We start from the raw sequence: 17,151 nt of genomic DNA, 5'->3' as shown, positions 1-17,151 counted from the left end.
AACACATCAACTCTTTTAAAGCTGTAGATATTGCTGGCCAAGAGAGTTGTTGAGCTCGACTTCCCTTCATATCCACATTTATTCATGACGGGTTGCTCTTTGTGACTTGAGTCACTGGACAACAGTGGATCAGGCAGTATGATAAATCATCAGAGAGGGACCCTCACTGAGAAAGACATTGGGTATACGATACAGTTCTGAAGGTGTAACTTGTTTTGACAGGAAACCGCCTGAGGAGTCCCAAATTCAGACAGTGCCCACGCTAACCCAATCCTGCCCTTCCCACACCTGAGGATGGAAGAGGTGTCAGCAGTCCTGGCCAAAATCCAGCCAAAATGCTTCTGTCCCGTCTGCCTGGACTACCTCAAGGACCCTGTCACCATCGACTGCGGCCACAACTTCTGCGACTCCTGCATCCGCATGTCATGGAAGGACCTGCAGGACACATTCCCTTGTCCCGTGTGCCAGCTGGTCCGCCAGGAGATGCGTGTCAGTGCCAACGCCCAGCTGGGCAGGCTGGTGGGCCTGGCCAAACGCCTGTACAGCTCCAGGAGCAGCAAGATGGCATGGGGAGAGGAGCACAGGCATGAAGACCACAGGCAGGGGATGAGCCTCTTCTGCGAGGATGATCAGGAGCTGCTATGTCCCCTGTTTGCCCGGTGTCTTGATCTTCAGAGTTCTGTGGAAGAGGCCGCATCCTATCACAGACAGAGGCTCAACAGGTACATCAAGTCCCTGAAGAAGCGGTTGGCAAAGGTGCAGAAGCTAAAAGTCACCCATGATAGAAAGATCCTTCAACTGACCGAGGAGGCCAGAATGCTTAAGAGTCAGCTGGCCTCAGAATTTGAGCTGCTCACCCAGTTTGTGGAGCATGAGCAAGAGGCAGCTCTCCGCAGGCTGGCAGAAGAGGAGAAACGCCTGCAGCAACAGCTCAGGGCCAACCTGGAGGCCTACTCAGACCACATCTGGGCGCTGAAAGACCTCAGACGGGAGGTGGCGGAGCGGAGCGTGATGTCCGAGGAGATGGTGCTGAGGGGGGTGAGGGGCCTGCAGCAGCGCTGGGCAGGCCTGCAGCCCCTGGCCGTGCAGCCCCTGCACTTCAGGCCAGCGGCCTACAGCCTCCCTCCTCTGTGCTCGGCGCTCAGCAGCATCATCCGGAGATTCCGAGAGAGCATCAGCCTGGACCCCCACACAGCCCATCCCAGCCTGCGTGTGTCTAAAGATAAAAAGTCTGTGACCTGGGTGAGGAAAAATCTCAACCGTGCTGGAAATCCCGGGCCATTGGAAGATGCTGCCGAGCTGGTGGTCCTGGGCCGGGAGGGCTTCGCGTCTGGCCGCCACTACTGGGAGGTGCAAGTGGGCGCCAAGTCCGAGTGGGCCGTGGGCGTGTGCAGCATGGCCCCTTCGGCCCAGGCCTCGCGTTCCCTGGCGGCTCCCAAGAGATGCTGGACGCTGCAGCTGCAGGACGGCGACTACCTGGCCGTGAGCATGAGTGCGGAGGCTGTGCCTCTGGCTCTCAGGGACCAGCCCGCGGCCATCGGCATTTACCTGGACTGGGAGCTGGGCCAGCTTTCCTTCTACAACGCCACCGACAGGTCTCACCTGCACTTGTTCAACGAGCCCTTTGCTCAAGAGCTCAAGCCGTACTTCCGCGTGGGGCGCGACTGTGCCCCTCTCTCTGTGGGGGCGGGCAGGGCTTAGGGGGTTGATCCCTATTTCTGCTTTCTTCCTGTAATTAATTTATAGAGTAGGTTGTGGATTATTCAGTGATCACTGTGTTTTATTTAATTCACTTGTCATCGAATCTGGCACAATATTTTGAAAAGTATTTATTTCACTTTCAGGGAAGAAGAGCATTGTTTTTGTCTGTATATTGCCTCTTCTTTCTTTCTTTCTTTCTTTCTTTCTTTCTTTCTTTCTTTCTTTTTTTTTCGGTGGGATGGTGGTATGGTTGGGTGGTAGATCCCAGCCATGAGTGTTCAGATGTACTACCTGGAGATGGTCTTAAGGCTTCTTTTGTTATGTCCCATGCAGGATTATATATATTTATTTTTCTGTGGCTCAACCATTCGTGCTCACCACTCACCCTCACAAAAACCCGGTGACTTTTCAAGAAATTCCTCACTGTCGAAATACATTGTCCTGATTACACTGGGCTTGAAGCACATGCCCTTCCCTACTGCCTGGAATGGCAGATAGGCTTCTCCTTTGTGTACCACTTTTCCAATAAAGGCGGTTATTTTTGTGTTTAGTTGCTTGTGTTTTCTGTTGTTTCTTTCTTAGACTTGATCACTTGACTTCCCGTTATTAATTGTCGATTTGCTCGAGCGGGTTCCAGTAACGTCTCCATTTCTCCCTGTCGTGTGCTAGTGTAGCCCAATGGCGTCTGTTCCTTCTAGGAACACAAAGAGCCTCAAACCGATCGTTTAGGGTCTTAACAAAGAAGTCCCGTGGAATTCAGTCGGTACCCTGGCTCTAGTCCAGCGGTCATCTCCAAATCTCATTAAGTGTCCAGCCCTTCTGATTTTTGACGCCTTGGCAAATGAGACAGCATCCCGGATTCTTGATCGTCAATGGAGGTCAGAACTCCAGATTCTCTCTCTCATTCGAGTGAAACATGATACTCCAAGCATAGCTCTTTCAATGCCTCAGTTCTTAGACTAGTATATAAAATTTCCTGTCTGAGTTCCAATAGTTATCACATATGTGTCTGAAATAATTTAAAGTCTCCTTTTTTTGGATGACCTCTTTCAAAGTGTTTCAGGTGGGAACAAGAAGGGTGATTAGTGGCCCATATTTTCCCATGAATTGGGATAGAGCCATTGAGCCCTTAAGAGAAACTATGCATTTACGGGAGGCGGGGGGGGGGGGGGGAATGATAGGTGGGGATGATCTCTCCACACTGAGGAAAGGGCAGTTTGGTTTCCTGTCTCCTTCCAAAGCAAATGTTAGGGAGATTCACTTTTTATTTATTTATTTTTCCTTTTTGGGGTCACACCCAGCGATGCTCTGGGGTTACTCCTGGCTATACTCTCAGGAATTACTCCTGGCAGTGCTCAGGGGACCATATTGGATGCTTGAATTCGAACCTTGGTTGGCCCCATGCTAGGCAAACTCCCTACCTGCTATGCTATCACTCCAGCCCCAAGGTTCACTTTTTAAGGGAAACATGATTCCTAGATTCCATTTCACACAAGATTAAAGTAAGTTTATCCAGCTCAAGGATCTTTGCAAACTTGAATTTCCTGGACACAAAGAGGAATGTCTGTTGGCATTGCCATGAGTATGGCCTTTGAAGCAGACCTCAGCTGCATTTCCCCAGGGGACAGGGGCTGACTCAGTGATTAACTTCTGATCAAGCAGTTTTACTTCCCCTGTCAGTAAGAGAGGTATTTCCAGGTTTTGTCTTTGCCTCCTGTTTTCTGGGTCCCAAACACATTTTGTGCTTTTCAGCATTCACACAGCAACCAGCTCTAGTTGTGGGCACCGAGCTCAGCCTGTGGTACTAGGTGTCCATCATCAGAGCTTGCCCCGAGGTGCTGTGCCTTTACGGTCTAGTCAGTGGGAACCCTGACTCTTGACTGGATTGAGACGTGTCTCTTCAGGAGGGTCCCCTTCTGCAAAAATTATATTTCCTGTTCCCATTCCAGTCGTCGCATGATGTTCTCGAGGGTGGCACTGAAGAGTTTCGGTGAAATGGTATCACCCTGCCGCACCCCTCTCTTGACATCAACGATCATTTCTTTGTAGAATGGTGAGATCCTGGTAGTGAATCCGCAATACAGCTCACGGAGAATCCTGATGTATTGGGCTTGAATGCCCTGATTGGCTAGGGCTTCAATGACCGCTTCCGTCTCAACAGAATCAAAGGCCTTCTTTAAATCAATGAACGTTAAGCAGAGCGGCATCTTGAACTCCCGAGAAACCTCAATGAGCTTGGTTATCGTGTGGATATGGTCGATGGTGCTGAATCCTTTGCGGAACCCTGCTTGCTCACATGGTTGTCCTTCATCTAGTGTTCTGCCAATCCTATTCAGGATGACTCGAGTGAACAACTTGTAGATGACAGACAATAGGCAGATCGGGCGATAGTTGCCAATGTCATGGATGTCTCCCTTCTTGAACAGTAGTACGGTCCTGCTGGTTTTCCACTGAGACGGAACCTTGCATTCAGACAGGTAGCGAGTGAAGAGCCGAGCCAGTGTATTGATGAGTACTGACGGCAGGTTCTTCAGGTGTTCAGGTCTGACCTTGTCTGGGCCGGGTGCTGTTTGCTTCTTTACCGACGAAATGGCGTGTCGGATTTCGGAAGGGAGAACGTTGGGAACGACATATCCATCCTGTGGAATTTGGTATGTCGGCAAGTGGACATGGCTATCGAAGAGATTTGAGTAGAAGTCATGGATAATCTTCTCCATTGCCGTTCTGGAGAATGTGATGGATCCATCAGGACGTCGGAGGGCAGTCATCTTGGTCTTATAGTTGGCAAAAGACAGGCGGGCGTTACGAATACTTTTCCCGGCTTCTGTCGCATCTACCAGTACTTCTGCTCTTCTCTCTTTGAGGTCTTCCTTGATCGCATCTCTGCACTGCTTTGCAAGCTCGGACGTTAGCTTGCGGTTGCCTGAGGCATGCGCCAAACCACGCTGGCGAATTAGCTCAAGAGTTTTCGAAGATAGGCGACTTTTTGTGGCTATCTCTCTCTTGGCGTTCCTCGCACATTCATGGAGGTGCTGAACCAGTCGATCGTATTCCTCGTCAATGTTGTCAACAATGGCATCTTCCCATGTTGCTGCAATAGTACCAAAGAGTTCCCAGTTGGTGGTCATTCTGGGAGTTCTCTTTTTGAACTTTGCAGCCCTTTCTCCCCGCTCTGTGAAGTAGAATTTTGCACGAAGGAGACGGTGGTCCGATCCCGTTCGAAATTTTGGGACAACAGCGACATCAGTCAGGCAAAACCGTCGATTGAATATGATGTGGTCTATTTCGTTGTGGAATCGTCCACCGGGAGACTCCCATGTCCATCGTTTAGATTCTGCCTTCTGGAACTGTGAGTTACCATGAATGGTCTTGGTCGACATGATGAACTCAGACAGTCTCTCACCCTGTTCGTTCCATTCTAGGCCATGGGTCCCGATGTGAAGTTCTTCAGCTGATCTTCTCAGTCCTATCTTGGCATTAAAATCACCCACAATGATCTTGTAGAAGGTGTGGTCTTCTTTATAGAACTTCTCTAGCTCCATGTAGAACTTCTCGATTTCTCTTTCATCATAATGAGATGTCGGTGCCTAGACAACGAAGATAGAAACTGCAGGCAGTGAGCCACATCTATTCAAATGTAAACGTCCGATTCGGATTGTTAGGCATTCGAATGAATCAATGCTCTTGGCCAAGTTTGTGTTGACAAGGACACCGACGCCTCCGACACCTCTTTTATCGCATGTTCCGAGGAAAAATTCTTCTCCAGTGTCGAAAACGGCATGGTGAGATTCGTGCCTTCTTGTCTCGGTCAGACCGATGATGTCGTACTTGATCATTCGCGCTTGTACCATCAGGTCCTCGATGGATGCATCTGATGCTAGCGTACGTGCATTGAAAGTACAGACGATCATTTTTGTCTTCCTTCGTTGTGGCAGCCTAGGTCGGCCTTGAGATTTTGTCGGCCTCTCCTTTCTCATCCTTCTCAGTGCTGCCATGTCGGTGAAGCCTTCAGGGTCAGGTGAATGAGACCAGTTGTAGTTACTGGTTTTGGCATATCGAATACACAGCGGATAGCTTGCCAGGCTCTTCCGGGCGGGCGGAATACTCTCGGTAGCTTGCCAGTCTTTCCGAGAGGTATAGAGGCTTTTGGGGTGACCTCTAATCACCCTTGTAGGTGTTACCATATTTGAACCCTATCAAATATGGTACGACAATTCCAGAAGACGGGTATTTAGTGTCTTATGATGTGTCGCGCGGCCGCTTGCAGCCGCGCGGGTCCGGAAAGCGTCCTGGAGTGTGGCGACGGCTGGGTAGTGGAAGTAGTGTAGTGGGAAGGAATGGGAGTGAAGATAGATGGTCGGCAACTACACCACCTCCGCTTTGCTGATGACATTGTTTTAATAACACCAAACATCAGCCAAGCGGCACAAATGCTGGCCGACTTTGACCGTGAGTGTGGAAAGGTAGGACTACAGCTGAATCTTACGAAGACAATGTTTATGAGAAACAGCCTCGTTCCTGACGCCCCATTCGCTCTCAATGGAATGACCATCTCCGAATGCAACAGCTATGTGTACCTAGGTCGAGAGGTCAACATGAGAAATGACCTGGCACCCGAGCTGCGCAGGAGGAAGAGAGCGGCTTGGAACGCCTTCAAGAACGTCGAAGAAATAGCTAAGAGGACGAAGAACCTCCGGCTCCGGGCACATCTCTTTGATTCCACTGTTCTTCCTGCATTAACATATGCCTCAGAGACCTGGGCCCTACGCAAACAAGATGAGAACGCCATTCAGGTCTCCCAAAGAAGAATAGAAAGAGCTATGCTTGGAATATCACGTTTCACTCAAATGAGAGAACGAATCCGGAGTTCTGACATCCGTCGACGATCAAGGATCAGGGACGCTGTCTCATTTGCCAAGGTGTCGAAAATCAGATGGGCTGGTCACGTAATGAGATTTAAAGACGACCGCTGGACTAGAGCTGTTACCGACTGGATTCCTCGGGATGTCAAGAGACCGCGTGGCCGCCCACCTACCAGATGGTCAGACTTCTTTGTCAAGATCATGAACGATCGGTTTGAGGCCCTCCATGTTCCCGGAGCGAAGAGATGCCATTGGGCTACACTAGCACGCGACAGGGACAAATGGAGACGTTACTGGCGCCCGCTCGAGCAAATCGACGACTAACGGGAAGTTAAGTGATTAAGTGATATTTCCTGTTGTGATTGAGTCATGAACACAGATGTTTAGGTGAACTTCCAGAAAGGTCCATGTTATCCTTTGCAAGATGTAGGGAACACATGTTAAAAGAACAGTATTCTCCCGAGTCTCAGAGTCATAACTAAATCTCCAAAGAGATGCAAGTCAACCCACTAAAATTCATGGATACAGCAACTTCCCAGCTAAAATCTCTGGGGGTGTCTTTGGGGGGAGATGCTAAGTCCTCACCCTCCCAAAGTCTTTGTAGCTGCATCCTAGAGCTGCCAAAAGCCAAACTCCACTGCTTCATGACTAATCTCTGCAGAGACACCAAACAGACACAAATTGCAAGTCCACTGGTTTTCAGGCTGAAAACTCGGGGTCTTTTCAGAGTGGCGGTGGGCAACCTCCCATGCTCCCCCTTCCTGATCCTGAACTTTAGGAAGCCCTGGAAGTCATTAATACCCACATCCCAGAGTCTCTGCCATGTAAACTCATCCATTAGCTCAGGAAATACAATGTCTGGAGTTCGGGGGCGGGGGAGGGGAGCCTGGGCGTAGGAGGGCATGTGTTGTCCTGTAAAACTTCCAAATTGTACAGTACTGACATTCCAGTAGAAGCACACCAAATTATATGGGAAAGTAACAGAAAAGCCAACAAAACTCAATAAACAAAAACAAATACAAGGCTCAACTAGCAACAAAAGGACTTAATAACCCCATGGCAAGATATAAGACCCTTCACAAATTTTCTTTTTGTGATTTTTTTTTATAATTCCTTTAGTCATTTAGACTAATGGAAATCCCATTAGTGTATAACTAATTGAAACAGGCAATAAAAGTAATTATTTCAGGCCTACACTAATGAGGCAATTTAGGGAGTGGTTAGGAAAATGGGGAAAATGGGGACAAAGGTGAAGGGAAGGTCACATGGTGGTGGGTTTGGTGTAGGAACATTGAATGCCCATAACAAATGTATTATGAACATCTTGGTAGCACTGTAGGTCTGTCCTACCATTATTCATCAATTTGCTCGAGTGGGCACCAGTCACGTCTCCACTGTGAGACTTGTTACTATTTTTGGCATATTGAATATGACATGGGGAGCTTGCCAGGCTTTGCCGTGCAGGCAGATACTCTCGGTAGCTTGCTGGGCTCTCTGAGAGGGGAGGAGCAATTGATCCCCGGTCACCGGAGTGCAAGGCAAATCCCCTACTCACTGTGCTATCGCCCCAGCCCAACACCTTGGTAAATCATAGGACTTAAGTGAAGTTTTTTAAAAAAAAAGAACTGCACTTTTTTTTTATTTTTATTTTTTTAATTAATTTATTTATTTATTGAATCACCATGGGAAAGGTTACAAAGCTTTCAGGTTTAGGTCTCAGTCATGCAAATATCAAGCACATTTCCCTTTACCAAAACTTATTTTTTACCATGAAGAACCCCAATAAAACCCCACCCCCCACCCCTCCCGGTCCCTGTGGGGCAGATGAATTCTAGTTAACACTCTATCTGCTTTGATTAGATTCATTGTTTCAATAAAAGATTCACCACTATTATTTAGAGTTTACCCCCCCACCCCCGAATCAGACATGCTGACAAAGCATTGTGAAGTGATTTGCTTTCTACAGCTGGGTTCAAGAATTATATGTTGGTTTTGGATTTCTGCTATTTTACTTATTGACCCTGGAAGTATTTCTACTGAAAGTCAGATAGTTAAGAAATTGGTTTCTGTGCTCTGGAGTCGTGGCCGTGCTGGAGAGCCGCTATTGGGGGGCAACTGGTGGCCTCGGTAGGGCGCGAAGGGCGGACCGAAACGCCCCCCTTCCCATGAGGTTTTAGTCGCCCCCAGTCCCCCGGCTCATACCTGCTGTCCACAAGGCTCCCATGCGGCCACCATCTTTCTTTCCAGAGAGGAGAAGGCGACTGGGGCAACACCCTTTCCCCTCCGGACAGACCTGATGGCCTGGATTAACGCATAGTCCGTTCACTTTTCTGCTCCAAGCTGCCGGGTTCTGCATTAAGTCCTTGTGCTTCTGGGGCCGTGGCCGTGCTGGAGAGCCGCTCGCGGGGGGCAACTGGTGACCTCGGTAGGGCGTGAAGGACGGACCGGAACGCCCCCCTTCATGAGGTTTTAGTCGCCCCCACACCCCCGGCTCATACCTGCTGTCCACAAGGCTCCCATGTGGCCGCCATCTTTCTTTCCAGAGGGAGGAGGGCAGAAGGAACCAACACCCTTTCCCCTCCGGGAAGACATGATGGCCTGGATTAATGCATAGTCCTTTCACTTTTCTGCTCCAAGCTGCTGGGTTCTGCATTAAGTCCTTGTGCTTCTGGGTCTGTGGCCGGGCTGGAGAGCCGCTAGTGGGGGGCAACTGGTGACCTCGGTAGGGCGTGAAGGACGGACTGGAACGCCCCCCTTCCCATGAGGTTTTACTCGCCCCCACATACCCGGCTCTTACCTGCTGTCCACAAGGCTCCCATGCGGCCGCCATCTTTCTTTCCAGAGAGGAGAAGGCGACTGGGGCAACACCCTTTCCCCTCCGGACAGACCTGATGGCCTGGATTAACGCATAGTCCGTTCACTTTTCTGCTCCAAGCTGTCGGGTTCTGCATTAAGTCCTTGTGCTTCTGGGGCCGTGGCCATGCTGGAGAGCCGCTCGCGGGGGGCAACTGGTGATCTCGGTAGGGCGTGAAGGACGGACCGGAACGCCCCCCTTCCCATGAGGTTTTAGTCGCCCCCACTCCCCCGGCTCATACCTGCTGTCCACAAGGCTCCCATGCAGCCGCCATCCTTCTTTCCAGAGAAGAGAGGGCGAATGGGGCAACACCCTTTCTCCTCCGGCAGACTTGATGGCCTGGATTAACGCATGGTCCGTTCACTTTTCTGCTCCAAGCTTCCGGGTTCTGCATTAAGTCCTTGTGCTTCTGGGGCCGTGGCCGTGCTGGAGAGCCGCTAGTGGGGGGCAACTGGTGAACTCGGTAGGGCGTGAAGGACGACTGGAACGCCCCCCTTCCCATGAGGTTTTAGTTGCCCCCACACCCCCGGCTCATACCTGCTGTCCACAAGGCTCCCATGTGGCCGCCATCTTTCTTTCCAGAGAGGAGAGGGCGAATGGGGCAACACCCTTTCCCCTCCGGACAGTCATGATGGCCTGGATTAACGCATAGTCCGTTCACTTTTCTGCTCCAAGCTGCTGGGTTATGCATTAAGTCCTTGTGTTTCTGGGGCTGTGGCCGTGCTCCAAACTTAACTATGATTTTCAGAGAGAAACGTTGGGTGGTTTACTTCCCATGGATCACTTTGTATATAGAGAGATGTTGCGCAGTTTTGAGGAAAAGTCCAAGTTCCCGCATACTCGAGCTGTGGTTGTAGAGGCTTCTGGTCACCGGGGTTCCATCTGGGGGAGGAGGGATGCGGTACCTACCCCATCTGGGGCTTCCCAATGATCTCGGCTCTTTTTGGAACCTGTTTTTTTTTTTTTTCTTTCTTCGGGATCTGTGAATCCCGCCCTCCATGTTGTTCTTCTCTTCAGCTGAATTGAACTGCACTTCTTAAAGCAAGGTATGGACAGAGCTGTCAGATGCCTCACAACACTTCATTCTGTGCAGCTCTCTCTCCGCTATACCATCCTGTTCTCAAACTGCCTAGAGAAACATCTCAAGTTTTCTACCCACTGGTGTTTGTGTGCCTATATTTTTGCCCAATTCTCAGGTAACTTGTTATTTCTTTCTGCTCGGACTAATGGGGGCTGAAGTGATAGCACAGCAGAAGGGTATTTGCCTTGCTCGCAGCCAGCCCGGTTGATCATGCTCACCATCACGATCATCCTGTTGCTCGTGGATTGCCTTGAGCAGGCACCAGTAACGTCTCCTTCGTCCTAGCCCTGAGATTTTAAAAAGTGCCATATTCAAGGCTCTTTCAGGGTTAGGAGAATGAGACCCATCATTGTTACTGGTATTTGGCACATTGGGTACACCACGGGGAATTTGCCAGACTCTGCTGTGTGGGCAGGTTACATTCAGTAGCTTGCCAGGTTGTTCAAAGCAAAAATGAGATAATAAGATGTCCCGCATTCGCATTCGTGGCCATGTGCTTCCAGGAGCTGGATTTTATAGTCTCTGGGTCTTGGCCATTGATGGGATTACACGGCGCCAGGGGGCAGTTGGTGGGTGTGACCTCTGCCTACTGGAAGATGGAGGATCTGGTTGGAGGATGCTCAGCCCCGATCCGAGCAGGCTTGGAGATCTCAGCCCCGGGACCCTCTTACCTGTGTTCCTCGACCGGTTCCTTCATGTGTGTGGAGAGTGGGCTCAGCATGGTTGTGGTTGGTTCTGGAGGTCTTCGGCTGCCAGGTATACGCTCCGCGTGGTGAGGAAAACTCAACCTGTCCCCCTCCAAGGGGCCCCAGCAAGGACAGCCAGACAAAGGGTCAGAAGACTCTGCACTGTTCTCTTCACAGCCAGCCCAGCCAAGCCAGGTTCGATTCCTCTGCCCACCTGGAAGAGCCAGGTAAGCTATCCAGAGTATCTCGCCCGCATGGCAAAGCCTTGCATGCTACCCATGATGTATTCAATATGCTAAACACAGTAACAAGAGCTCTCAAAATGGAGACGTTATTGGGCCCACTCGAGCAAATTGATGATCAACGAGAGGGCAGCGTTTTGGACTAATATGTTTACAGATTCTTGTTCCCAGTCAGGTGGAATCTCCAGAGAAACTTAAACAAATGGAACACCAAGTCCATCAATGACAAAGTACAGATGTGTGGAAACATTTCTGAGACTAACTAACATTTATCATATGAGCTCTACACAAACAATATGACAAACATCATTTATGAACTCCAATTCATGGTTTGTTATCTCAGAACTATCCTAAGACTTTTTTGTTTTGTTTTTTTTTGTTTTGGGGCCACACCCAGCAATCCTCGGTGTATTCTTCTGGTTCTGAACTCAGGATTACTCTTAGCAATTCTCCATGGGTACTATATGAGATGCTGGGAATTGAACCTGGATTAGTTGTATAGTTTAATTAACAGTACTGTAAATCTCAATAAAAATGCAAAGTTTAATTAACAGCACTGTAAATCCCAAAAAAAACGAGAAGAAAAGATGATCTCACATAAACACATTGATGCAAGTAAATCTAGAAGACTACCAGATAACTAATCCCTTCATCTGAGCATATAAATGATCTCATCTGCATTTTTTATAGAAATAAACCTACCCACTGACTAATCAGGTTGCATATGTAAGTTAGGGTGTGTGAGATGATGCATAATCTGGCCTCTCCCTCTGGGATCACTTCCTCTGAAGAGCATCACACGTCCTTGCCCCCAATCTGCTTTTGACAATCTGCCAAACCCCATACACCACAGAGGTCAAAAAACAACCTTCCGAACATTTAGCCTGGTTGGACAAGTATTGCTGGAAATAGCTCCATGCCTCCAGATTATTCCCTGACACTCCATCCCCTCCCCAACTATTGCCCCCGCCACTCTCCCACTGAACAATAAAGGATCCTCTTTCTCATCCAGTGTGCACGAGTGAGTCAAGACTGTGGTCACAACTTGCCAGATGAAAGAGAAGGTTACACTTAACATAACAAATCCATTACTAAACTTAAAAAAATTGTTCAAAATATATTCAAATTTCTCTTCACAAAGTTCTGGTGAGGGAGCAATGGATCTGAACCAGCATACGAACGTTCAGGTTTTGGCTCTTCCCTGAGGGGGAATAGCCCATGTTATGGCTAAGCCGATAGTTGATTCTACTAAGGGTATTAACAGTGCTTGTTTCAGAGGCTGGGTTAGTTGTTACAGAAGGAGTGAGGAGATTCCATTTAAATAAGGAGGGGGACATGTGCCACTCTGTAGACGTCCTAACTTCATGGCTATTCCCAGAAAAGATATTGAGAGAAGCCAAAGAAACTATTGGGTCTTCAGGCTAAAATCTCTAGGGAAAACTGGAGAATCCTGGACGATGCAAGTGGGTTCCATGGTATTGCAAGGGTCTTATTAGTAAGGAAGCAGGAATCAGTAAGGTAGTAGGTGCTGGGAGCTAAGAGAGATGTGAAGGTGCGATGTTCTTGACTCTGACTACAGAAAAGGCACATGGTCTAGGATGGCAGCCCCAGGATGAGGAGGCAGGCGAGGGAAGAGTGTCTGTTCTTCCCCAGAACTGAGGTCTGCTAGCATGCTGGTGGTCAGCCAGTGAGAACCATTTTAAACTTCTGACCTCCAGAACGACAAAAGAATCATGAGTGCTAGGTTTTGGGTTCATTTGTTAATCCATCCCTGTGGAGAGAGGTCACACCAGGCAACGCTCAGGATACCATGCAATGCCAGGGATCAAACTCAGGTCTCATGTGGGCAAAACTTGTGCCCAGTCCTTTGAGCATGTATCCAGTCAAAACTATTTTCTGCAGAGATAGATCCCAGTTTGTCCTTTCATCCTGAAGTAGGGCAAATGTCCATATTGATGTCTGAGTTTGCCCTTTTCCTACTATCGTGGAACTCGGCGGCTCACCTGTTTTGAAGAAGAGCTGGAAACATGGTCATTTGCCTAAGAACTTCATGCAGTCGTGGTTCCAGCTCTCGACGCAGGCCATGTCTGAAGTCATCACTGGGCATTGGCTTGTGCAACTGGTCAGTGCCTGGGACACCCTGCTCTGCTACCCCCATTCTGTGGCAGGGCACAGAGAGATGTGACTCACGGAGGGCCCAGCAGGCAGATTGTATGGTGGTGCATGCAGCCCTGGTCAGCACTGATGGGCAGTTGCTTGCCCAGACACTTTGAATCTGGTGCCTCTGCGTTGTTTAGTTTCTGGGCCTCACCGGAAGTGCTCAGGATTTATTCCTGGTTCTATGTTCAGGGATTACTCCAGATGGGTCTCAGGGGACCATAGGGGGTTCCAGGGATTAAATCAAGGTCAGCTGTTCTCAACACAAATGCCATTACCCGTTGCACTATCTCTCGAGTCTCTACCTCAAGATTTTAATAGGCACTAACTCAAACCTTTGGGATTTTAATATCCTGAGATCTCATCTTTAGTCATGGTTGAGCGGAAGATGATGACACAGTCAGAGAAAAGAGCACAATGCCTTGAGACCTCTAAATCTGGTGTGGAGTACAAACAGGTGTGTAGAAGACCATGAGAGAAACACTTAAAGAAAGACTTCAAAGGAGGCCTTTATTCTTAAACAAGAATCACTGTCATCAGTACTTGTGTTATATAAATCAGATGGGCCAAAACCAGCATTGGTAGAAGTTGGCCAAAGAAGAACAATCAGCCCAGTTGAAAATGCCAACTGGCTGGACACACATATGCCTCCAAGGTCCCAGTGCTGGTCCTCCACAGCTCAGCCTTTCTGCGTGGTGCCAGCTTTCGTGTCAAGCCAGTCATGGAGAATGTACCCCCAAATTATTTTGAAGCATCAATGATGATGAAGTCACCTATCTTTTTTGGAGGATTGGGGTGCAGTGAGGGAAAGTAAAAATATTTTTTCTTTTCTTTTTTTAAAATTGAATTACCAAAACTTACAAAACGACAGCCATTTGTGATTGAGTTTCAGGCATACATTGTTCCAACAATTCCTTCACCAGTGCTCGCTAACTTCCACCAATCTCTCTGATTTTCCTCCCATCCCCAGCCTGCTTCTGTGGCAGGTACATTTCCCTCCCTCCACTGAAGGACAAAAATCTTTATTCATCTGTGTATGGTGTGGTTGCTTGGATATCAAAGATTTTGGGTGGGTGTGATAGCATCCATTTTTGTGTTCAAACTTACTGAGAAAGCATTAGTGTTAATATGTTATAGTTGCTTAACTGAAGCAAAATAATGAAGTGATTCCTTGACCCCTGTTTACCACCAAAAGGAAAACTGTAGGTCAGATGCAGCAGTCTTTCAAAAATAATAAAGTCTTTTAAAAAAACACACAACAGGTCACACAGAAAGAACCCAGGGGAGAGCGTGTAATACAAGGACTAATGCCATGATAGAGATAGAGAACCTCTCTTTATTTTGCCCCATTTCATATTTTCCTCCTCATGGCAGTAAAACCTAGGACTGGCCATTCATCTTGAGACTAGATTTCCGATTCTGGGGCCATATCTTTCTTCTGGGGCTGTTGAATGATTATCAACACCTGCTACACCTTAAATATCCCATAAGTAAGTGGGGTAGGGGGCTTCTCCTGCTTTTGGCTCCTATGAACTTGGCCTCTTCCCTGTCACATTTCTTGCCCTCCTGCAGACCAGAGGAGCTGCAGATAGGAGACTCTGGTTTGGGGGCTTGTCTAGAACAACTGGAGAGGAGAATAGGGACTGACTGTGGCTTGTGGGGTGAGGGGTGCTTCCCAGTACATGCAAGACACGGGATGGGTAGCTTACAGAATCTGAGGTCAGGCCTACTAGGGCAGGAGATGAAATGAGCACATCCAGGTTTTCTGGGTTCCCAACCACTGGGAAAGGGGGAAAGCAAACTGGAGCCTGGCACATGGTGGGGTGGGTGGGGATGGGGGCCACTGGGCCATGGAGGAACCTGGAGAGAAATCTGATACAGGGCCTTGAGTAGGAAGTCATTCCTCTTGCATCTCTGTCCACAGGTTCTCTAGTTCCCTATCTTGTTGCTTTGTGAGTACAGGAATTATCATAATAGGTATCCCCAAATAAATGAGTTCATGGAAAAGCAAGTAGCTAAGATGTAGGTGGTTTTTGTTTTTTTGGTTTTGTAGCTTTTGTTTTTGGTTTTGTAGCTTTTGTTTTCGGTGAGTTTATCCTTCTCTTTGTTCTCTTCCTTAATTAATCTGGCATCACTTGCAAAATGTTCCCTTCTCAAGAAAAAATGAATTTTTTAAATTCAGAACCTAATTCTGTCTTCTGGTTTTCCACCTTCCGACTCTCTTCAAGAAATTTTGAAATTTGTTTCTTACAATCCGTTTCAGTGGTTTCAATCTTCCTCTTCAGAAGCTCCATGGAGCTTCTGAGCTTCTTTCTTTGACTCGCTGCAGCTCTCTCAGCAGGGATGAGGTAGTGATCCTGGTGGTCAGGGGTGGTCCTGCACTGGGGACACAATAGCTCAGAGTCTTCCTCACAGAACATGTCCACGACCTCCTGGTGCTTCTCACATAGTTTCAGTTCCTGCTGATTCCTTTTATTCACTCTGATGGGGAGCTGATTAACGATGTCAGTGATGTGACACAATTGGTTGTTTCTCTTCAAGTTCCTGTCAGGGCAGTGGTGGAGGCAGACAGGACAGGGGAAGATGTCCTGTAGGTCAACCCAGCGTTGTTGAATGCAGGAGACACAGAAGTTGTGACCACAGGCTAGAGTCACTGGGTCTCTCAGGTAATCTAGACAGAGAGGGCAGCTGGCTTCTGATTGGCGTTCGGCCAGGGAAGCGGAAAAAGCCATTCTTGGAAGAAGGATGTCTGGAGATAAGTCTTTTAAAATATAAGTCTTCTGAAGATAGATCTTTTAGAATGTTTTTTTTTTCTTTTCTTTTTGGCTCTTTCTTTTTGTTTGTTTTGGGTCACACCCGGCAATGCTCAGGGGTTACTTTTGGCTCTGCACTCAGGAATTACTCCTGGCAGTGCTGGGGGACCACATGGGATGCTGGGGGTCGGCTGTATGCAAGGCAAATGCTCTGTCCGCTGTACTATCACTCGGGCCCTGGAATATAAGTCTTCTGAAGATAAGTCTCTCAGAATATAGTTCAGTCCTCCAGTAACCGAGCTGTAAGAAGAAAATATGTGCTCATTACTCACTTTCCTAAAAGAATCTGAACACTCTTTCCAATTTTCTACCAAGCTCTGACAAATACTCGTTTAATTCATTTTCCTAATACAAATGCATTTATTCTGACAGAAAAAGTATTATCGCTCTTCACTCCTGACCTGACGGCGGCGCCCATCTCATCTTAATTCCAGGTCAGAACAGCTGCCGGCTCGCGACCCTGGGACCTCCATCTTTCCCTGCAGGACCCCTGGTGTCCCCCGAGATGCCTGAAGAGAAGCAGTTTTGAGCATCTGCCCTGCCCTCTTCACTCCTGACCTGACGGCGGCGCCCATCTCATCCCAAACCCAGGGTTCTGTAGAGGCGTGGCCTCCTCAAAAGTGGGCGTGGCCTCAAAAGTGGGCGTGGCTTAATTTCCGGCGGGCCAACGCTTACGCGGCCGCAGATTTTTTTCTTACACTAAGGAACCTAGTCCCCAAGGAATCTAGTAACCCAACCTACTCAGCAAAATGAAG

General features: G+C 48.4%; 2 protein-coding genes across 2 annotated transcripts; one reads left to right on the top strand and one right to left on the bottom strand.

Moving 5' to 3' along the window:
* Positions 1–294: 294 nt before the first annotated feature.
* On the top strand, positions 295–1,701 carry LOC130028172 (tripartite motif-containing protein 75-like). Its single transcript, XM_056118880.1, has one exon. The coding sequence runs from the start codon at positions 295–297 to the stop codon at positions 1,699–1,701; it is 1,407 nt and encodes a 468-aa protein (XP_055974855.1).
* A 14,035-nt stretch (positions 1,702–15,736) lies between these two features.
* On the bottom strand, positions 15,737–16,315 carry LOC130028171 (putative tripartite motif-containing protein 61). Its single transcript, XM_056118879.1, has one exon. The coding sequence runs from the start codon at positions 16,313–16,315 to the stop codon at positions 15,737–15,739; it is 579 nt and encodes a 192-aa protein (XP_055974854.1).
* Between the last annotated feature and the right edge of the window lie 836 nt (positions 16,316–17,151).

This window comes from Sorex fumeus, unplaced genomic scaffold, assembly GCF_029834395.1.
Source record: "Sorex fumeus unplaced genomic scaffold, SorFum_2.1 ptg000039l, whole genome shotgun sequence".
NCBI lineage: Eukaryota > Metazoa > Chordata > Mammalia > Eulipotyphla > Soricidae > Sorex > Sorex fumeus.
Note: the sequence above shows the minus strand (reverse complement) of the source record. Positions and strands in the feature narration are given on the sequence as shown.